Source organism: Chiloscyllium plagiosum, unplaced genomic scaffold (genome assembly GCF_037043375.1).
Source record: "Chiloscyllium plagiosum isolate Xiang-an unplaced genomic scaffold, Cpla_swu_hap1 HiC_scaffold_27, whole genome shotgun sequence".
Classification (NCBI taxonomy): domain Eukaryota; kingdom Metazoa; phylum Chordata; class Chondrichthyes; order Orectolobiformes; family Hemiscylliidae; genus Chiloscyllium; species Chiloscyllium plagiosum.
This window is the reverse complement of record NW_028270165.1, coordinates 92680782-92703713: the sequence shown is the minus strand read 5'-3', so window position 1 is coordinate 92703713 and position 22932 is coordinate 92680782. Positions and strand designations below refer to the sequence as shown.

Sequence of the window (22932 nt, the reverse complement as noted above, 5' to 3'; positions counted from 1 at the left end):
CTCTGCCCTGAGGCTCTTTGACCATGTCCTCAAACAGACTAGCTACCACAGCCACGTTTGTTTCCTTGGTGCCTGCCTCTGTAACCAACTCATCCTACACAGACTCCGGACCACCTTTAAACCAGCAGAGTTCGGATCTGAACCCTGCAGGCACTCTGCCTCTATTCCTCATGAAGGGCTTTTGCCCGAAACGTCGATTTTGCTGCTCCTCGGATGCTGCCTGAACTGCTGTGCTTTTCCAGCACCACTAATCCAAAATCTGGTTTCCAGCATCTGCAGTCATTGTTTTTACCCATGCTAAATTAGGCATAATATGCAGGTAAGGTGCATGACTCAGGGATAAATGAAGAGCAATGGGCACAGGGGAATGGGTGTGGGTGGGTGACCCTTGGGAGGGTCGGTGAGGCCGAGTGGCCTGCTTCCACACTCTGGGGATTCTCTGAAGGGAGCGGTTTTTTTGGAAAGTGTGTTCTCCTCCCCGTGTGCTGCATGCGCAGTGCGGCGGCCCGCTGTGGGCCATGCCCCGCCCCCTAAGCCGTCACTTTTACTCGTCCCGTCCCTAGTTTCTTGTGACGTCACAAGACGGAAGTGGCCCTGTCAGTTTCAAAGTGAATCTCCCGCCCTCTAGCCGACTCTTCATCCTGGGAGGGAGGCAGAGATGGGAGGAGGGGAAATTGGTCACTTGTAGCAACTGGAGTGAATGCAGGGAGGGAGCAGCCTCCTCAAACTCAGGTATGTGTCTTAGTTACCCGGGTGAGGAGGGACTGAAGGATAGAGATTTGGAAGGGGGAGGGCTGGATATCTCCTGTTTTGTTCAAGCCGGCTTTGCATCCTCTGTTCTTCCTCCACCTTGCTCCAGCACATTCAGCTTCTTTCCCTCATTCACATTTCCCCCCGCCCTGATGTTCCAAGCTGATCCGCAAAAGATCGGTTTGTCCCTCCATTCTTTCCTGGTGGCGTCCATTACTCAGCCTTGCCTTATTCAGCCTTGTGCGTGAACAAAGTATATATCGTATATCCCCTTTCACCGCCAGCTGCTTCCTTGTTTGCGAAAGCAACATTTCCTCCCATTTTTCGCCGACACTGAACCTTCTAACCTCCCTGATGGTGTTTTCTTTTTGTTTTTCCAGAAGCAGGAAACAGATGCTTATAACTGTTTGTACAAGCATGTCTAGCTTAACCTCCACCCCCTCCCCTCACAGCACCTTATCTGTTTGTCTGTAACATCTACCATTTGCAGGCACATTTCATGTATGCACATTTTAGCTCATACAAAAGCAATTTTTCATTCTTGTTAACTCCACTCTTGGCTGAAACAATTATACACAGGCGTTAGTTCATTTACCTTGCAGAAGCAATTATGGTTGCAGAAGTAACACTGCTTTAATTATATCCCACAGGGGTGACCCTACAACCTTGTATAAATAATGTGGGGCATGGCGAGGGTAAATAGACAAGATCTTTGATCTGGGATTGCTCATAGGTTTAGGGTGAGATTTAAAAGAAACCTAAGGGGCAACTCCTATGCACAGAGGGTGGTGTGTGTAAAGAATGAGCTGCCAGAGGAAGAGGTGGTTGCTGGTACAATTACAACCTTTTAAAAGGTATCTGGCTGGGTATATGTTGGGAAACATTTAGAGGGAAATGGGCCAAGTGCTATCAAATGGGACGAGATTGATTTAGGATATCTGGTCAGCATGGACTGAAGGGACTGTTTCTGTGCTGTACATCTGTGATTCTGGCTTGCTACGAATGCTTGTCACGTCTGTATGTTCAGTTTTTCTCTGGTGTTGGTGTTAATGCCTTGGTGTCTTATTTTGCTCCCCACATCCTGGGGACATTAACTATTTCCTATCTGGTTGTTCTGATCTGGACTGCTGTCTGGATCTTTGGATTTCTGGGATTGGTCAATAAACACACCTGGAAGTGACTTTGTCAATAATACAAGCAATAGTTTATTCTTTGATATGGCCCAGACGGTAGACTCTGATCAGCCCAGAAGGATGAGATTAGATTCGATTCCCAACAATGTGGAAACAGGCCCTTTGGCCCAACCAGTCCACACCGATCCTCTGAAGAGTAGCCCACCCAGACCCATCTCCCTCTAACCAATGCACCTAACATTATGGGAAGTTTAGCATGGCCAATTCACCACATCTGCACATCTTTGGATTGGTGGGAGGAAACCCACGCAGACATGGGGAGAATGTGCAAACTCCACCCAGCCAGCCCCCCAAGGCTGGAATCGAACCTGGGACCCTGGTGCTGTGAGGCAGCAGTGCTAACCACTGGGCCACCGATGAGTACTCCTAGAGTGCCAAAAGAATCCGCCGACTTTTAGAGTTTGGATAGAACTTATGTACATTGTTTAGAGTCAGACATTGGTTGTTACTATATGATCATGCTCAATCAGATCCCGCAGGGTCCTCATGCATTTTTGACTTAGCCTAGGGCGGCACGGTGGCTCAGTGGTTAGCACTGCTGCCTCACAGCACCATGTTCGATTCCAGCCTTGGGTGACCGTCTGTGTGGAGTTTGCACATTCTCCCCGTGTCTGCGTGGATTTCCTCCGGGTGCTCCGGTTTCCTCCCAGAGTACAAAGATGTGCAGGTCAGGTGGATTGGCCATGCTAAATTGCCCATGGTGTTAGGTGCATTAGTCAGACGAAAAATGTTTCTAGATGGGTTACTGTTTGGAGGGTCAGTGTGGACTGGTTGGGCCGAGGGGCCTGTTTCCAAACTGTAGGGAATCTAATCTAATCTAATCTATCATAATTTCTTGTAGACAACTTGTACTTGGAATCGTATTTGTCCTGTTTGGCGGTTAGGATTAAACCGTTACTTCTGCGATTGATGGTTAGGTTCACATTTGCAGTTTTTTTTCACTGGATTGACATCAGTCTGTGGTTTCTTGTTTGTTCTGAGTCGTGAGTATCTGCCTGACTCAGTCCCACCGAGTTAGCCAAGCAGAAGCCATTTTGTCCTACCTCCCATGTTAAAGTGGAGATTTGAGGTGGCCCAGGGAATCCTTTGAGAACTCAGACCTGTAAAGCCTCTCTCTTGGTTTGTCCTGGAGATCATACTCTTTGGAAACCTGGAATAAAAACCTCTCATCATGAAGTCCCAAAATGCAATTCAATTCAATCCATAGCAGATAAGCACTCAGTTAATTCTCTACGGGATTCAACAGCCTCAGCACTAAAATGGTCTCTCTCTCTCGTGTCCTTTTGAAATCTCAAGACAGCAAAGAATTATTTTGTGAATGCCCCCTTGCAAGGGGTAGTAAGAATCTGTGACAATGGACAAGCTCCACCCATTAATTACAAAGCTATGGATAGTACCGGGTCTTGTTTCAGGGTCAGATTCAAAGACTATCATTCATTTCACAAGGGAACAGCTGTGAATGTTATCACTTTGTGTCCTGTTCACACAGATTCACCGATGCTGAGGCAAACGTTCTTAATTGCCTTACAGCATCCTGTTATTGCTTGGTGAGCCCAGGTGTCCCTATCTTTAAGTTCTCTCCTCTTTCTGAGCCTTCCTGCCTGTTTATTTTCTAGTGCAGTAAATGTATTTAATAATTCAGCATTACATTTTAGACTGAATGTTTAAAGACAAGTTTTAAGGCTATAGACTTTATCACCCAGATGCCCACACCCTCATTCCTCCCTTTGATTGCACCACGATCACTGAAAGAGAAGGCTAGTCCAAACGAATGACCTTCAAGGTGGTCCAGCCATCAACATCCTGTAGAGCGGCACCACCATCTTCGCAGCTCATCTGGTCATATTTATCATCGCCATCGACACATGTGGGTGAGCTATCAGATCCCAAAAGGAGCATCTTCTGGGGCAAATCTATATCACTAAGGGACCTCATAAGCCTAGCAATTAAATACCTAACAATACCAATACCGACAAACAGACATAGCTAAATTGATAAACCAATTGTACCATCAGCCCGATCTGCAGTTTCCCCAATTGGTCCTTCAGTCATTCAGTCAAGGAATGCCTGGATCTCTTCTTGTATCTTAGTAATATTGCCAGTGAGATCAGGAATGCCCATAGTGCATTTATCTGGGACAATGGTGCAGACCTCACCCTCCTGCGGGAGTATATAGTCTAAAGCATACCGATTCTGCACAGAGTAAAGACACAGGTCTGATAATCCCAGTTTATTCTGTTTCAGAGTCTCTTTAGTCTTATTTCCTCGAATGGTCAGGCCGTCAAAGAGGGAATTGCGGTTCTGTTGACTTGTCACCCCTGTCGATCCTTCCAACCCCAGGGTACTCTGGATTCCCCAGCCTATCGGGTGTCCTGTATTGTCACCCAGTCCTTTGGGGTCCTTCCAGTTGGAGGAAGGTTGGCTGAAACCGACCGCTGCATCCTCCTCAGATGGAGGTTCCATCGACTTGTCCACTGGCCAGGACAAGGTACTGTTGTGGGAACAAGGGCTCTGATAGTGACCTTATGAGGGACATCTTTGCCATCCAGGATAAGGAAATTGGTAGCTTTACCTTAGCTGAAGAAATAATAGTCTGGTTTGATTTATATTACGGAGAGTTTGTCAAAATAGGTTCCTGAAATGTTACAGTAGGGGGTCTGGTCAGGTCTACAGGAGGAAAGGGTCGACGTTTTGCAAGAGGAGTGCTGTAAAAAATGGGCCAAGTGACTTGAGCACTCGCACTGTATGGGAGACAATGGTCCTCAGAATGCTGTTCCCATTGGGCTCTCCCTTAGATCTATTGTACATGGTCTTGGTGACAGTATCAGATTCTGAAAAGAGAAAAGGCCTAGAAATGCACAAGGGAAGGGTTCCGTTCCAGGTCCATGTGCCGCACAAGGCCTGCCGTACCCCAGCCAGTGTTACACCAGCTGTTTGTATACACAGACCGGAGGTATTGGAAAGTGATATTTCTCTTCGCAGGGTCGGCAGTAGGAAGTCTGACAAATGGAATGGAATCAGGGATTGGGGACGGGGCAAGTAAGTCATCTCCCGCAAGAGAGGAGTAACATGCTACTGCCTCTGGGGTGAAGAGCGTTCTGTGGGCCTGTATCAATAAGTTGTTTGTGGATTGAGGAGTTTCCCCTATCTGGCTTCCCTTTTCTCGAGTCGGCCTTCCTGCAAAAAGGGATGGTGTTCCTGAGTTGATCATTTTTATCCTCACTAGGTTTGCGTCTGCAGGTAAAATCAAAAAGACATGGTAACGACATGGTAACTCCCACTGATTTCTACTGTCCAGATGGACCATCTGGTTTTTCTGATGTAAGAGTCCATTGCAATAATCAATCTTCATCACGTTCCACACGTCAAAGGTGTCTGGTCCGGTGCACTGGATGACATCATCTCAGCATGGGTGGTGGATAATCTCTGATCATTCCTGGTCGCATCCATACTTAGTAGCTTTCCCCATCAGGATGTTGTACGTGATCAGAAAGGTGAGGAGATAAGCGATCGCCCACATGTCCCTCCTCTTAGTTCAAGTATCTGTCATAAGATTAACATGAGAATAACAGCAAAATTCAAAACGCAACTGGACAGGGTCCACTCCTTTTGTTGGGATTCCAGGATTCTCTCCTCCTCTTCCCCACTTTTGATTGGTGTGGTCAATCAATTTACAATGGTGCAGTTGGACCCAAGCTGAGCACCCAACGACTGTGACCGCTGTAGGGGTGGGAAGTAAAACCTGGAAGGGGCCATCCCAACGAGGATAGAGAACTTTGCCAGTCCAGTTCTTGACAAGCACCAACGAACCAGGTGATACCCATGACGAGGCTGAAAGGGAGGGAACATCGCTGTAGGCCGCACGCTCCTGGGAGTGAAAGGCACGCATAACACTGATTATGTTCTTGCTCTAACTAATCATTGCTTCGGTCATGTGGTGGAAGTGGACTGCGAAGGGAGCCGAATCGTTCCAAGGGGTACAGAGGGGGTGACCAGAGAGACTCTCAGCTGGAGACAGTCGTGTATTGCCCACAGATATGGATCGCATCTGGAATAAGGCCACAGGGATTAGCATAACCAGGAGAGGCCAGACTGGGCCATTAATTTGGCAAGTTTAGTCTTGAGCCTGGTTAAAACATTCAACAAGTCCGGCCGACTGAGGATGATAAGCACCATGCAGTTGCCAACAAATACAAAGCTGGGAACAGAGTTCTCCGTTAATATTACCTACAAAGTGTGGTCCATTGTCCGAGCTAATGCACGCAGGTACACTGAAGCAGGGAATTATTTCCTTAAACAAAATCTACACCACAGTCTCAGCAGTAGCGTTAGGAGGAAGTTAGGCTTCAATCCACTTCGAAAAGATATCAGCAATAAGCAAAACATATTTATAGCAACTCAACTCATTTCTCCAACTCAATGAAGTCCAGTTGAAGTGTCTCCAAGGGACCCTCCAGCAAGGGAGTTCTCGTAGAGATACTTGAACTAAGAGGTGGGGCATCGCCTACCCACTGACCTGTTTGATCACATACAACATCCTGATCGGGAAAGCCACTGACTGAGTATCGATGCGATCTGGAATGATCTGAGATTATCTTGGTGTCATCTAGTGCACCAGACCAGACGCTTTCAATGTGGGTCACTTGAGCGATGACATGAGCTGCCAGAGGAAGTGGTGGGTGCTGGTACGATGGCACGTTAAAAGGCTCCTGGACGGGCATCTGAATATGAAGGGTTCAGATCAGTCGTGATGTTTTTGCTTTTTCTGCCCCTGTAAGATCCTGAATCAGCACCTGCAGGAGAATTAGTTAGTGAGAAGCAGAGTGAGAACAGAGGGGGAGAGAGAGTTGGATAGTGCTTTCAATTTTGTGGAATAATAAAAGAATATTCCACAGAAAGTAGAATTGTTTATTCTGAATTTCTATCCTGCACTGATAGTGATGACTTTTGTAATCTCTTTTTGCAGAGTATTTGAAAATCTGAAGACTGAAGTTTCAAAATCAACAGATGAAGGGCTTATGCCTGAAACATTGACTCTCCTGCTCCTCGGATGCTGCCTGGTGTACTTTTTCAGCGCCACATTTTTCGACTGACTGTCCAGCGTCTGCAGTCCTCACTTTGATGTCAATGTCTGACAGTCACTCAATCCATCGGGACCACAACGGTTTTTGACTGTGATTTCTGTGAGAGGGATCAATGCTTCTTGGTTCCTGTTTGAGGACGTTTTCCGCATCAGTGGGACTGGACGAGAGACCCCACTGTTGCAGCGCACTGTGCGTGGAGCCTGAAACAGTTATACCGCCTGGAAAGGGGATTTCACGGCAGGGAGGGGCTCTGCACGTGTTTGTGAGCAGCTGAAGCTGTGGCCACGGAGAAACCTGAGGAATCCTGCCCTGTGGAGGAACCGTGGAAGTGTGGCGACTGTGGGAAAGGCTTCCATGTCCCGTCTGCCCTGGAGACACATCGGCGCAGTCACACCGGGGAGAGGCCATTCCCCTGCACTGACTGCGGGAAGGCCTTCAGACATTCCTCCCACCTGCTGGCCCACAAACGGGTCCACACGGGGGAGAGGCCGTTCACCTGCTCTCAGTGTGGGAAGGGCTTCACCAGCTCCTCCAACCTGCGAAGCCACCAGTGGGTCCACACGGGGGAGAGGCCCTTCAGCTGCCCCGAGTGCAGGAAGGCCTTCAGCACATCTTCCTCCCTGCGGACCCACCAGTGGATCCACACCAGGGAGAGGCCGTTCACCTGCTCTCAGTGTGGGAAGGGCTTCAGCACATCTTCCTCCCTGCTGAGACACCAGCATGTCCACACGGGGGAGAGACCCTTCTGCTGCCCCGAGTGCGGGAAGGGCTTCACCTGCTCCTCCCACCTCCAGACCCACCAGCGGGTCCACACGGGGGAGAGGCCTTTCAGCTGCCCCGAGTGCGGGAAGGGCTTCACCTGCTCCTCCCACCTCCAGACCCACCAGCGGATCCACACGGGGGAGAGGCCCTTCAGCTGCCCCGAGTGCGGGAAGCCCTTCAGCACATCTTCCTCCCTGCTGAGGCACCAGCGTGTCCACACCGGGGAGAGGCCATTCACCTGCTCTCAGTGTGGGAAGGGCTTCACCACTTCCTTCAAGCTGCAGAGCCACCAGTGGATCCACACGGGGGAGAGGCCCTTCACCTGCTCTCAGTGCGGGAAGGGCTTCAGCACATCTTCCTCCCTGCTGACCCACCAGCGTATCCACACGGGGGAGAGGCCCTTCAGCTGCCCCGAGTGCGGGAAGGCCTTCAGCAGATCTTCCTCCCTGCTGACCCACCAGCGTATCCACACCGGGGAGAGGCCATTCACCTGCTCTCAGTGCGGGAAGGGCTTTAACTGCTCCTCCAACCTGCTGACCCACCAGCAGGTCCACACCGGGGAGAAGCCTTTCAGCTGCCCCGAGTGCGGGAAGGGCTTCAACTGCTCCTCCAACCTCCAGACCCACCAGCGGGTCCACACGGGGGAGAAGCCCTTCAGCTGCCCCGAGTGCGGGAAGGCCTTCATCAATTCCTCCAAACTCCAGACCCACCAGCGGGTCCACACCGAGGAGAAGCCCTTCAGCTGCCCCGAGTGCGGGAAGGGCTTCAACTGCTCCTCCAACCTCCAGACCCACCAGCGGATCCATACGGGGGAGAGGCCCTTCAGCTGCCCCGAGTGCGGGAAGGCCTTTACCCATTTCTCCAACCTGCTGACCCACCAGCGGATCCACACGGGGGAGAGGCCCTTCAGCTGCCCCAAGTGCGGGAAGGCCTTTACCCAGGTCTCCCACCTGCGGAAGCACCAACGAGTTCACGTGTCATCGCAGGGGGATTGAAGGAGTGACGGCCGAGTGCCATTATCAATTGGACTATCAACTCGGTTCCGGGGACTCCCGGGTTCGAATCCCGCCACGACAGATGGCAGAATTGGTATTCGGTCAGAAATGTGGAGTTCGGAATCGAACGATGAGACCGTTTCTGGGAGGGGGTGGTGCGGGGGAGAAAGCCCCCATCTGATTCCCTCTCTCCCTTGTTAGGGAAGGGAACCGCCATTGTGGGAAAGGATTCACTCAGTCGTTCCAGCTGCATCCTTCACTGTATCTAGCCTACACGTGACCCCAGACCCACAGTAGTCTGGTTGACTCTACACTGCCCCTTCCTGGCAAATGAGCGGGGAGAAACTTACTTGGAGACAGGGTATGGGTTGAAATTGCTGAGTGAGGCAATACTTCCTCCAGGTTATGGCTGGACCAAGGATCCGATTACAAAGGGACAACTTGGTGCTGGCCAGTAGTAAAGACAGCGTGGTGAGGAGGGGAAGTGTGGTGTGTGTACTTTGACCTTGAGGTGTTCAAAAAGCAGATACTTTTTCCCTGCCTTTTTTGCTGGGGGGATCTGAAGCTGTAACAAAGTTGGGTTGCAACAAAGGTTACCTGAACTTACCACCGGGCTCAGACTCTCATTGAAAGCTTTGACCTCCAAGACATTTTTGTTTTAAAGCTGCTCATTTCTTTCACCCTCCTGCACTAAGTTTAGAACATAGAACAAACAACATAGAACAATACAGCGCAGAACAGGCCCTTCGGCCCTCGGTGTTGCGCTGATCTGTGAAGTATTCTCGGCTCATTCCCTGACATTATCCCAAAATCATCCATGTGCTTGTCTAAGGATTGTTTAAATCTCCCTAATGTGGATGAGTTGACTACCTTAGCAGGTAGGGCATTCCACGCCCTTCCCACTCTCTGCATAAAGAACTTGCCTCTGACATCTGTCTTAAATCTATCACCCCTCAATTTGTACAGGTTGCAGGGGGACTTGGATAAACTGCAGAATTGGGCTGAGAGGTGGCAAATGGAGTTCAATGTAGCTAAATGTGAGGTGATTCACTTTGGGAAGCTGATGTCACCATCCTCGGAAAAAGTCTTTCACTGTCTCCCCTATCTAATCATCTGATCATCTTGTATATCTCCATCAAATCCCCCCCTTAGCCGCCTTCTTTCCAATGAGAACAGACCCAAGTCTCTCAGCCTTTCCTCATAAGACCCTCCCTCCAGACCAGGCAACAACCTGGTAAATCTCCTCTGCACCTTTTCCAATGCTTCCCACATCCTTCCTGAAATATGTGGACCAGAACTATACACAATATTCCAAGAGTGGCTGCTCCAGTGTTTTGTATAGTTGCAGCGTGATATTGCGGTCCCGGAACTCAATCCCTCTACCCAATGAAACCTTACACACCGTATGCCTTCTTAACAGCACTATCCACCTGAGTGGCAACTTTCAGGGATCTATGCACATGGACTCCAAGATCACTGCCTTCCTGTGATTCTTCCCAAAGGGAATCACCTCACATTTAGCTGCATTGAACTCCATTTGTCACCTCTCAGTCCAATTCTGCTAATCCATCCACCTATGCCTGCATCTAAGTCATTTATAAAAACGTCTCCAAGGGACCCACCAGCAAGGAAGTTCTCGTAGAAATACTTGAACTAAGAGGTGGGGGATCGCCTACCCATGGACTTGTTTAATCACGTACAACATGCTGATCGGGAAAGCCACAGACTGAGTATCGATGCGATCTGGAATGATCTGAGATTATCCTGGTGTCATCTGGTGCACCAGATCAGACGCTTTCAACATGGAGTCGCTTGAGCGATGGTGTGAGCTGCCAGAGGAAGTGGTGCGTGCTGATACGATGACAAGTTAAAAGGCTCCTGGACGGGCATCTGAATATGAAGGGTTCAGATGGGTCAGGGCCAAGTGATGGCAAATGCAACTGGAGTCATAGAGATGTACAGCACAGAAACAGACCCTTCGGTCCAACTCGTCCTTGCTGACAAGATAGCCAACCCAATTTAGTCCCAGCTGCCAGCACCCAGCCCCCATAGGGGCCAATTGATGGCAAACGTGACTAGATTAATTTAGGTTATCTGGGCAGGTTGGGCCAAAGGGTCTGTTTCTGTGCTGTGTGACTCTAATTGTCTTCAGTGGAATCAGAAGTGTGGTTGTGAAGGCTGGACTTTCAGAGCATGTTTTGCCCTGACTGGGAGCAGAAGAGTTTGACTGAAGTGTGTCGGTGTTAATGCCTTGACGTCTCATTTTACTCCCACCTTCCGGGGTCGATAATCATTTTGTGTCTGGTTCTTCCTCAAGAAACTGTATTGCAGGTTCACCCTGAATTGACACGTTTTTTTTGCTTCCCAAAATCAGACCTGCTCACTCTCGGCAGGATCCCAGTGTTGTGAAAGATATTAACTTTCAGGTGGAGGTATCCAAAATTCAGAGAGATGTCAGTCTTGACGTTTTTGCTTTTCTGCCCCTGTAAGATCCTGAATCAGCACCTTCAGGGGAATTAGATAGAGCAGAGTGAGAACAGAGGGGGAAGAGGGTGTGGGAGTGCTTTCAATTTTGTGGAACAACTAAAGAAAATAATATTCCACAAAGTAGAATTGCTTGTTCTGAATTTCTACCCTGCACTGATAGTGATGACTTTTGTAACCTGTTTTTAACAGTGTATTTGAAGATCTGAAGACTGAAGCTTCAAAATCAACAGATGAAGGACTTAAGCCAAAACATTGACTCTCCTGCTCCTCTGATGCTGCCTGACCTGTTGTGCTTTTCCAGCAGCACACTTTTCGACACTGACTCTCCAGCGTCTGCAGTCCTCACTTTGACATCAATGTCTGACAGTCACTCAATCCATCGGGACCGCAACAATTTTCAACTATGATTCTGTGAGAAGGAGCAAAGTTTTGGTTCCTGTTTGAGTACGTTTTCAGCATCCGTGGGACTGGATGAGAGACCCTACTTTTGAAGTGCACTGAGTGTTGAGCCTGGGAAGAGGAATTCACGGTGGGGAGGGGCTCCACACACATTTGTGTGTAACTGAAGCTTCGGCCATGGAGAAACCCGGGGAATCCAGCCCCGTGGAGAAACGATGGAAGTGTGGCGACTGCAGGAAAAGCTTCTGTGTCCCGTCTGTCCTGGAGACTCATCGGCGCAGCCACACCAGGGAGAGCCCGTTCCCCTGTCCCGTCTGCGGGAAGGGCTTCAGCACTTCCTCCACCCTGCTAACCCACCAGCGGATCCACACTGGGGAGACGCCCTGCAGCTGCCCAGTGTGCAGGAAGGCCTTCAGCGATTCCTCCACCCTGCTGAGGCACCAGCGGGTCCACATGGGGGAGAGGCCCTTCAGTTGCCCCGGGTGCGGGAAGAGATTTACCCAGGCCTCCAGCCTGCTGACCCTCCAGCGGATCCACAAAGGAGAGAGGCACTTCAGCTGCCCCCTGTGCGGGAAGGGCTTCGCTAGCTCTACCAACCTCCGGAGGCACCAGGGAGTTCATGTACCATTGCAGGGGGATTGAAGGCGTGATGGCTGAGTGCCAGTATCGACTGGACTATCAACCCAGTTCCAGGGGCTCCCGGGTTTGAATCTCACTGCAGCAGATGGTGCGATACAGGTTATGGGTTGAAATTGCTGAGTGAGGCAACACTTCCTCCAGGTTAAGGCTGTACCAAGGACCCAATTACAAAGGGACAACTTGGTGGTGACCAATAGTAAAGAAGTGAGGTGGGTTGGGGGGTGGTGGGGTCGCGTGTGCGCTTTGACCTTGAACTGTTTAAAAAGCAGCTACTTTTTCTCTGCCTTTTTGCCGAGGGGGTTTGAAGCTGTAACAAAGTTGGATCTCAATAAAAGTTACCTGAATTTACCCCCCGCTCAGACTCTCATTGAAAGCTTTGAGCGCCAAGGTTTTTGTTTTAAAACTGCTCATTTCTTTCAGCTTTCTGCACTAAGCTTCCAATGTCGCGTATCAGATGGATCAGAATGAGCAGCCAGTTTCGTTAGAAATTGTGAATTTTTCAGGAGTGCATAGTGTGTCATTTCATCGGCGTTGTAAAGTTTACTGGCAGCATTGGGAGGTGTGGGCTGTGCTCACTAGAAATTATGTGGAGGAGCCGGTGGTGGACTCGCCTGGACGAAGTTAAAAATCACAACACCAGGCTATAGTCCAACAGGTTTATTTGGAAGTGAGAGCTTTTGGAGCACTGCTGCTTCATCGGGTAGCTGTGGAGCAGGATCATAAGACACAGATTTTATAGCAAAAGATCCCAGTGTCATGCAACTGATAGGATATATTGAACAAACCAAGATTGTTGTTAAGTCTTTCGCCTTTTAGAATGCGTTGCAGGTTTCAGTTCATTAATATGTAAATCCTATAACATCTTTTGATTCACATTCTCAAGATGACTTCAGTTTTTTTTGAAAAAAGTCACAACTCAGCCCAGATAAAGGTGTGAGGTTCGAGTCTGTCAATGTCCCAATTTTGAATCAGACTGGTTCTATTTCCAAAGGATGAATTTATAAAATATTACATGGATTGACTGCCTGCAGACTGTGCACTTTTTGACCAAAATTGAATGTATCTGCAAATATAATTCTGCCAATACAAATTTGCTCAAAAAGTGATATGTGAGTTTATGCATGAGTGCACATAAGAGTGTGTTGGGGGTGTATGTGTGGGTGTCTGAGAGAGCACGTGTGTATGAGTGAGGTATGAACAAAAGCAAGGGCTTGCGTTTTGCTAAAGCAAGGAAGGTCAGGACTTGTACAGTTAATTGTACAGTTACAGCCCTGTGTCATGCTGTAAGAGAAAGACATGGTGGGGTTCAGGTACACAGTTCTTTCAAAGTTGCTTCGCTGCGAGACAGGGTGGTTAAGAAGGCGTTTAGCACACTTGCCTTCATTGTTCACCCCATTGAGTATAGGAGTTGGGACATCATGTTGAGGTTGTACAGGATGTTGGTGAGGCCACTTTCAGAGTACTGAGTATGGTTCTCGTGTCCCTGTAATAGGAAGAATACTATTAGAGAGGGTTCGGTAAAGATATACCAGGATGTTGCCAGGACTGGAGGGTTTGAGTTATAATGACAGGCTGGGACTTTTTTCATTGGAGCACAGGAGGTTGGGGGGTGATATCATGGACATTGATAAAATCACGAGGAGTGGAGGTAAGGTGAATAGCAAAGGGCTCTTCCTTCGCGTTGGGGAGCTCAAGACTAGGGGGCATATTGCTTTAAAGTGACAGGAGAGAGATTTAAAAGGAACCCGAGGGGCAACGTTTTGACAGAGGATGGTTGACACGTGGAATGAACTTGCTGAGCATGTGGACAATGCAGGTACGTTTACAAAGTCGAAACGACATTTGGATGGGTACATGAATAGAAAGGTTTAGAGTGAGGCTAGTTTAGTTTGGGAACCCTGGTCGCCATGGATGAATTGGACCAAAGAGTCTATTTCTATAAGACCATAAGACATAGGAGTGGAAGTAAGGCCATTCGGCCCATCGAGTCCACTCCGCCATTCAATCATGGCTGATGCGCATTTCAGCTCCACTTACCTTCGTTCTCCCCGTAGCCCTTAATTCCTCGAGACAACAAGAATCTATCAATCTCGGCCTTGAAGACATTTAGCGTCCCGGCTTCCACTGCACTCCGTGGCAATGAATTCCACAGGCCCACCACTCTCTGGCTGAAGAAATGTCTCCGCATTTCTGTTCTGAAATGACCCCCTCTAATTCTAAGGCTGTGTCCACGGGTCCTAGTCTCCACGTTTAACTGAAACAATTTCCTAGCATCCACCTTTTCCAAGCCATGTATTATTTTGTACGTCTCTATTAAGTCTCCCCTTAATCTTCTAAACTCCAACGAATACAATCCCAGTATCCTCAGCCGTTCCTCATATGTTAGACCTGTCATTCCAGGGATCATCCGTGTGAATCTCCGCTGGACACGTTCCAGTGCCAGTATGTCCTTCCTGAGGTGTGGGGACCAAAACTGGACACAGTACTCCAAATGGGGCCTAACCAGAGCTTTATAAAGTCTTAGTAGTACATCTCTGCTTTTATATTCCAACCCTCTTAAGATAAGAGACAACATTGCATTCGCTTTCTTAATCACGGACTCAACCTGCATGTTTACCTTTAGAGAATCCTCGACTAGCACTCCCAGATCCCTTTGTGCTTTGGCTTTATTAATTTTCTCACCATTTAGAAAGTAGTCTATGCTTTTATTCTTTTTGCCAAAGTGCAAGACCTCGCACTTGCTCACGTTAAATTCCATCAGCCATTTCCTGGACCACTCTCCCAACCTGTCAAGATCCTTCTGTAGCCTCCCCACTTCCTCAGTACTACCTGCCTGTCCACCTAACTTCGTATCATCGGCAAACTTCGCTAGAATGCCCCCGGTTCCCTCATCCAAATCGTTAATATATAATGCGAACAGCTGTGGCCCCAGCACCGAACCCTGCGGGACACCGCTCGTCACCGGCTGCCATTCTGAAAAAGAACCTTTTATCCCAACTCTCTGCCTTCTGTTAGACAGCCAATCCTCAATCCATCCCAGCAGCTCACCTCGAACACCATGGGCCCTCACCTTGCTCAGCAGCCTCCCGTGTGGCACCTTATCAAAGGCCTTTTGAAAGTCTAGATAGACCACATCCACTGGGTTTCCCTGGTCTAACCTACTTGTTACCTCTTCAAAAAATTCCAACAGGTTTGTCAGGCATGACCTCCCTTTACTAAATCCATGTTGACTTGTTCTGATCAGACTCTGCTCTTCCAAGAAATTAGAAACCTCATCCTTAATGATGGATTCTAGAATTTTACCAACAACCGAGGTTAAGCTGATTGGCCTATAATTTTCCATCTTTTGCCTTGATCCTTTCTTGAACAAGGGGGTTACAACAGCCATCTTCCAATCATCCGGGACCTTTCCTGACTCCAGTGACTCTTGAAAGATCTCAACCAATGCCTCTGCTATTTCCTCAGCCACCTCTCTCAGAACTCTAGGGTGTATCCCATCGGGGCCAGGAGATTTATCAATTTTAAGACTTTTTAACTTTTCTAGCACTATCTCTTTCGTAATGGCAACCATACTCAACTCAGCCCCGTGACACCCTTTAATTTTTGGGATATTACTCTTGTCTTCCACTGTGAAGACTGACGCAAAGTACTTGTTAAGTTCTCCTGCTATTTCCTTATCTCCCATCACTAGGCTTCCTGCATCAGTTTGAAGTGGCCCAATGTCTACTTTTGCCTGTCATTTGTTTCTTATGTACTGAAAGAAACTTTTACTATTATTTCTAATATTACTGGCTAGCCTACCTTCATATTTGATCCTCTCCTTTCTTATTACACTCTTTGTTATCCTCTGTTTGCTTTTGTATCCTTCCCAATCTTCTGATTTCCCACTGTTCTTAACCACTTTATAGGATCTCTCTTTTTCTTTAATACATTTCCTGACTTCCTTTGTCAGCCAAGGTTGTCTAATCCCTCCCCGGTTAATCTTTCTTTTCTTGGGAATGAACCTCTGTACAGTGTCCTCAATTATACCTACAAACTCCTGCCATTTTTGCTCTACTGTCTTCCCGGTTAGCCTCTGCTTCCAGTCTATTTTAGTCAGTTCCTCTCTCATGCCCTCATAATTACCTTTATTCAACTGTAACACCATTGCATCCGATTTTGCCTTCTCCCTTTCAAACTCCAGACTGAACTCTATCATATTATGGTCGCTACTTCCTAAGGGTTCCCTTACTTTAAGATCTTTTATAGAGTCTGGTTCATTGCAAAGCACTAGGTCCAGAATAGCCTGCTCTCTTGTGGGCTCCATGACAAGCTGTTCCAAAAAGCCATCCTGTAAGCATTCCATGAATTCCCTTTCTTTAGATCCACTAACAACATTATTTACCCAGTCCACCTGCATATTGAAGTCTCCCATGATCAATGTAACCTTGCCTTTCTGACATGCCTTCTCTATTTCCCGGTACATGTTGCGTCCCTGGTCCTGACCACTGTTAGGAGGTCAAAACACAACTCCAATTATGTTTTTTTTGCCTTTGTGGTTCCTCAATTCCACCCACACAGACTCCACATCATCCGACGCTATGTCATTCAATACCATAGATTTAATTTTGTTCTTAACTAACAAGGCAACCCCACCCCCTCTGCCCACCTCTCTGTCTTTTCGATAAATTGAAAAACCATGGAGGTTTAACTGCCAGTCCTGACGCCCCTGTAACCAAGTCTCTGTGATGCCTACTACATCATAATCATTCACTATTATCTGTGCCATTAGTTCATCGGCTTTGTATGCTACGAGCATTCAGGTAAAGTGCCTTAATGCTAACTTCTTTATCATTAGAGATGTTGGAAGTCATATGTCCTAAGTTATCCTTGCTTTTTACTGCATTCTCAGTCTGCCTCAATTTTAAATCCGCCTGGAAACATTCTATCCTGCTGCTTATCTTGCCATTTACCTCCATACTCCCTGTCGCTTTCACTTTCCCTTCCCCCCAACTCAGAAGTTTAAAGTCCTACTGACCACCCTATTTATCCTCTTCGCTAGAACATTGGTACCTGATCGGTTCAGGTGGAGACCGTCCCAACGGTACAGATCCCCCCTGTTCCAAAACTGATGCCAATGCCCCATGAAGTGGAATCCATCTTTCCCACACCAATCCCTTAGCCACGTGTTTACTTGTCTAATTTTCTTGTCCCTATGCCAATTGGCACGTGGCTCGGGCAGTAATCCGGAGATTATGACCCTTGAGGACCTGTGCTTCAATTTCCTGCCTAGTGCTTCATAATGCCCAAACAGGTCCTCCACCCTAGTCTTTCCTATGTTGTTGGTACCAACGTGGACCACAACAACTGGATCCTCCCCCTCCCGCTCCAATATCCTTTCAAGACGGTCGGAGATGTCTCGCACCCTGGCACCGGGCAGGCAACACACCATGCGAGACTCCCGATCCGGCTTGCAAAGGATACTATCTGTCCCCCGAATTATAGAATCCCCTATAACCACTACTTGTCTATTAGCTCCCCCCTCTTGAATGGCCTTCTGGACCATGGTGCCTTGGTCAGTTGGCTCATCCTGTCCAGAGCCCTTTTCCTCATCCGAACAGGGAGCAAGAATCTCGTACCTGTTGGACAAGGTCAAGGGCTGAGGCTCCTCCACTCCTGAACTCCGGTTCCCCCTACCTGCCTCACTTACAGTCACACTCTTTTGTGCCTCTTTTATGCTGTCTTCCTCTCTGAACCAGAAGTGATCTTATTGAAACCAGTAGAATTCTGAAAGGGGCTTGACAGGATAGATGCCAATAAAATGCTCCTTTGTGGTGGGAGTCATAGAATCCCAACAATGCGGAAACAGGCCATTCAGCCCTTCTATTCCACACTGGCCCTCTGAACAGCATCCCACCCCCTTATTCAGTATTTCCCATGGTCAATCCACCCTAAGTTTCACATCCCTGGTCACTATGGGTACTTTAGCACAGCCGATCCACCCGAACCTCTACACCCTAATCTGTAAATTACCTTCTCAAAAATGTAATTTAAATGTAGAAAAATGTGAGTCTGACTCAACATTCAGGCGCAGACAGAATTCACACTTATTGTTAGAAAAGCTCTGCATTTGAATGACATTCTTGAGAAGGTAACAAAAAACAAGTTCTGGGATTAACAAACCAAAGAGCAGAAACCTATTCTAAAAGATGAAGGATTTCATCTAAAATTGTTTGATGTGTCACATTTCCATGACGCTAGACTCCTTTGGATATAAATTGTGATCATGATCTCATTCTCCACAACTACCTGATGAAGGAGCGGCGCTCCAAAAGCTAGTGCTTCCAAACCAACCTGTTGGATTATAACCTGGTGTTGTGTGATTTTTAACTTTGTCCGTGGGAAACACATGAGTTGTGGGACTGCTAACAGTTCTTATTTTGTGATCTATTCCAAGTGAAATTTCTCCTCTGCACAGGCACAGTTTGTTTTTGTGCTTTGTGCGAGATCGGGCTAGCAGCTTTTAAATCCTTATGTGAAGCAACAGAAGTAAACTGTTGATCAGCAATTGTATTCTGAGAGTGGTACTTCCAGCTCTGGTAATCCTGTTGCATCAACAGAGAGAGGGTGAGGATGTCACATCTCAAGAGCAGACAGAAAAGTTATTTCGCTTGTTGAGTCGGTTCCTCACTCGGATGAGACTGGATACTGCTTTTAATGGATCATAATTAAATGCTACAATGAAACACCTTAAATTCAAGGAATTTTGAAAGGGCAAACGAACAGTAACTTTGAACAGAGATGTTCTTCCATTTCTAACCTTGGTTGAGCCATATGAAGCATTTTTACTGATAGCTCCATAATCACGTTCCTGCTGGATTTTTTTCAGGGCAAACAATTTCTGGTGGGAAATTTCTGCATCCTGGGAAGGCGGGGAAATGAGAAAAAAAAGCTGTTAAAAGCATTTGAACTGTAGGCCCATGAGCTCTCGTGGGAGCAGTACATTTGCCAAAAACATTTCGGAAGAATTCTGTGTAACTGTTGGACTGAAAATAGTTTCCCCACTGAACGTTAAACAGGTATTGAGAACGTTGCTCATTATAGATTGTGTTCCTGAGGACCGGAGGAGGATTGAATTTGCCAACGTGAACCACACTTTGCAGAGAGAGGAATTTTCTCTGGATGGAATAGGTTAATGGAAGACAACAATTGTCAGATTATTTCGTGAAAATAACAGCTGGTATGGGGATCCCAGAAGAGGGGAGTCTGTAATGAGCACACAGAAACAAACCCTTCAGTCCAGGCCAACCAGATATCCTAAATTAATCTAGTGACCCATTTGCCAGCATTTGGCCCATATCCCTCTGAATTTTTACGATTCATGTCCCCATCCATTTGCATTTTCTTCTTTGGAGAATACTTGGGTGAGAGCCAAGATATGCAATATCTCAATGTATAATAATGAAGCAGCTCATTTATTCTGAAATTATTTCAATTAGTTGGTCAATTGACAAATAATAGCTGCATAGCTGTTGTCAATATTGATACCCAGGAAAGCTATTTTGTTTAGTATATTTCCTTTGTAAAGATCTTATCCAAATTATAAAATGAATGTATTTTCATATGAAATAATCTTTGCACTTAATTGCTCCATTTGGGATTAAACATTGTCACCACTGATGATATTACCAAGCCAGGTAATGAAACGTCTAGATATCAAACCTACACCCTAAACATTCTACTGCACAATCTGCAGGCAGTCAATACATGTAATATATTGTCAATTCCACTTTCAAAATAGATAATGAGCCCACTACTTTTTGGATGTGAGCATAAGTGGTGTAGTAAGTAAGTTTGCTGATGACACCAAAATTGGAGGTGTAGTGGACAGAGAAGGGAGGTTACCTCAGATTACAATGGGATCTTGATCAGATGGGCCAATGGACTGAGAAGTGGCAAATGGAGTTTAATTTAGATAAATGCGAGGTGCTGCATTTTGGGAAAGCAAATCTTAGCAGGACTTATACACTTAATGGTAAGGTCCTAGGGGGTGTTGCTGAACAAAGAGACCTTGGAGTGCAAGTTCACAGCTCCTTGAAAGTGGAGTCGCAGGTTGATAGAATAGTGAAGATGGTGTTTTGTATGCTTTCCTTTATTTGGTCAGAATATTGAGTACAGGAGTTGGGAGGTCATGTTACTGCTGTACAGTTGGAATATTGTGTGCAATTCTGGTTTCCTTCCTATCAGAAAGATGTTATGAAACTTAAGGGGTCAGAAAAGATTTACAAGGATGTTGCCAAGACTGGAAGATTTGAGCTATAGGGAGAGACAGAACAGACTGGGGCTGTTTTCCCTGGAGCGTCAGAGGCTGAGGGGTGACCTTATAGAAGGTGATGAAATCATGAGGGGCATGGATAGGATAGATAGACAAAGTCTTTTCCCTGAGGTGGGAGAGTCCAGAAATAGAGGGCATAGGTTTACAGTGAGAGGGGAAAGATAGGAAAGAGACCTAAGAGGCAACCTTTTCATTTAGAGGGTGGTATGTGTATAGAATAAGCTGCCAGAGGAAGTGGTGGAGACTGGTACAATTACAACACTTGAAAAGCAACTGGAGGGATATGGGCCCCGTGCTGGCAGGTGGGACGAGATTGGGTTGGGATATCATGCACAGGGATGTGCAGGTTAGGTGCATTAGTCACGGGTAAATGTTGAGCAATAGGGGGAGGGGAATTGCCTGGGTGGGTTACCCTTCGGAGGATCAGTGTGTAGTCTTTGGGCCGAGTGGCCTGCTCCCACACTGTTTGGAGTCTCTGAAGGGGAAGGGATTTTTGTAAACTGTGCAAGGCAATGCAGGCGTAGTGCGGGGGCCTGCTGTTGGCCTTGCCCCGCCCCTTGCTCCTCCCCCTGTTGTTGAGCTGTCGAACAAACATCTACTCTTTCTTTGCCTTTTTGCTGGGGGCAACTGAAGCTGTAACAATGTTGGGACACAATAAAGGTTACCTGAGCATTCTGTCGGACTCAGACTCTCATTGAAAGCTTAGAGCTCCAAGCGGTTTTTGTTTTAAAGCTGCTTATTTCTTGCAGCCTCCTGCATTAAGTTTCCAATGTTGTATATCAGATGGAGCAGTGACTGAGTAGCTGGTTTCGTCAGAAGTTTACATTTTTCGGGAGTGCAGGCACTGCATTGTTTCAACGGCAGTTTACTGGCAGCACTGGGAAGTGTGGGCTCTGTTCATTAGAAAGGAGGTGGAGGTGCTGCTGTTGGACGAGGTGGGACACGGTTTAAAAATCACAACACCGGGTTATAGTCCAACAGGTTTATTTGGAAGCACTTCATCGGATAACTGTGGAGCAGGATCATAAGACACAGAGTTAAGAGCAAAAGGTCACAGTGTCATGCAACTGATATGATATATTGACAAATGTAGATTGCTGTTAAGTCTTTCATCTTTTAGAATGGGTACATCGCAGTACTACTATTCAGTCATATCCTCAAAATCACAAGGGTTTTTTTAAACTGGTGACATCTCAGCCCAGACAATGTATGTCAGTACCAGTAAATCAGACTGGTACTATTTCCAAACTAGGAATGTATAAAACATTACATGGATTGACTACCTGCATGTTGTGCGCTTTTTGTGCAAAGTTGAATATATCTGTAAATATAATTCTGCAAATGCACTCCATCATTATGTGTGGGTGTGCGCGCACGTGCGAGAGAGAATGTGTCCACATGCTTTGTCAAGGGAGTGTGATGGAGGAGAAGCCTGTAAGAAGGTGTGTGTACATCTGAGAGAGAGTGTGTGTATGAGAGGGGTACAGATAAAAGTGAGGGATTGCATTTTCCAAAAGGGCAGGACTTGTACAGAGGGATACGGGGGGGGGGTTCAGGTACAGACTTCATTGAAAGTTGCATCACTGGTTGGAAGGGTGCTTCAGAAGGCATTCAGCACACTTACCTTATTTGTTCACACCATTGAATAAAGGAGTTGGGACATCATTTAGAAGTTGTACAGGATGTTGGTGAAGCCACTTGTAGAGTACTGAGAACATTTCTGGTGGCCCTGTAATAGGAAGAATACTATTACAGAGGGTTCAGTAAAGATTCACCAGGATATTACCAAGTCTGGAGGGTTTGAGTTATAAGGAGAGGCTGAGAATCTCTTCACTGGAGCACAGGAGGTTGAGGGGTGACCTCATTGAGATTGATATAATCATGAGGGTTCTAGGTAACATGAACATCAAAAATAGCGAGGAGCCTGCGCGGTGATGTCAAGTGACTGGGGGGGGGGGGGGGGGGGGGGTAGAAATTGTGGCAGTTGGACACTTTAAATCCATCAGGAACAGCATCTCTATACAGCATACTGTGCATGTCAGGTGAGATGCCAGAAGACTAGAAGTTGGCTAACATTGGGCCACTGTTTAAGAAGGGTGGTAAGGACAAGCCAGGGAACTATAGACCAGTGAGGCTGATGTCAGTGGTGGGCACATTGTTGGAGAGAATCCTGAGGGAGAGGATGTACATGTATTTGAAAAGACAAGGACTGATTAGGGATAGTCAACATGGTTTTGTGGGGGAAATCATGTCTCACAAACTTGATTGAGTTTTTTGAGGAAGTTACAAAGAGGATTGAGGAAGGCAGA

The 22932-nt window shown here is 47.1% G+C and overlaps 2 protein-coding genes and 1 long non-coding RNA gene across 8 annotated transcripts in view; 2 read left to right on the top strand and 1 right to left on the bottom strand.

Moving 5' to 3' along the window:
* Window positions 1-703: 703 nt before the first annotated feature.
* The window catches only part of LOC148145032 (uncharacterized), a 106683-nt gene continuing 84454 nt past the window's right edge, over window positions 704-22932 (top strand). The window contains exon 1 of the mRNA XM_087975526.1: window positions 704-732. The gene's annotated coding sequence lies outside the window, so the exon portion shown is untranslated. The remainder of the gene's footprint in view (window positions 733-22932) is intronic.
* LOC148145034 (uncharacterized) overlaps window positions 2159-22932 on the bottom strand; it is a 47699-nt gene continuing 26925 nt past the window's right edge. For 3 of the 6 annotated variants that reach the window (XR_015751721.1, XR_015751722.1, XR_015751726.1), the window contains 2 exons: window positions 22248-22352; window positions 2159-5177 (listed from right to left, as the gene is read on the bottom strand). This is a non-coding gene — a long non-coding RNA (uncharacterized LOC148145034). Of the gene's footprint in view, window positions 5178-12951; window positions 13793-19108; window positions 19211-22247; window positions 22353-22932 lie in introns of those variants that run through there. The other 3 variants (XR_015751724.1, XR_015751725.1, XR_015751723.1) reach the window with 3 other exon arrangements.
* LOC148145035 (uncharacterized) lies at window positions 7294-11847 on the top strand (the record flags this gene model as incomplete). The annotated part of the gene is made up of 2 exons (XM_087975745.1): window positions 7294-8878; window positions 11461-11847. A coding segment is annotated over one exon (1491 nt), but the record flags the coding sequence as incomplete, so codon positions are not given.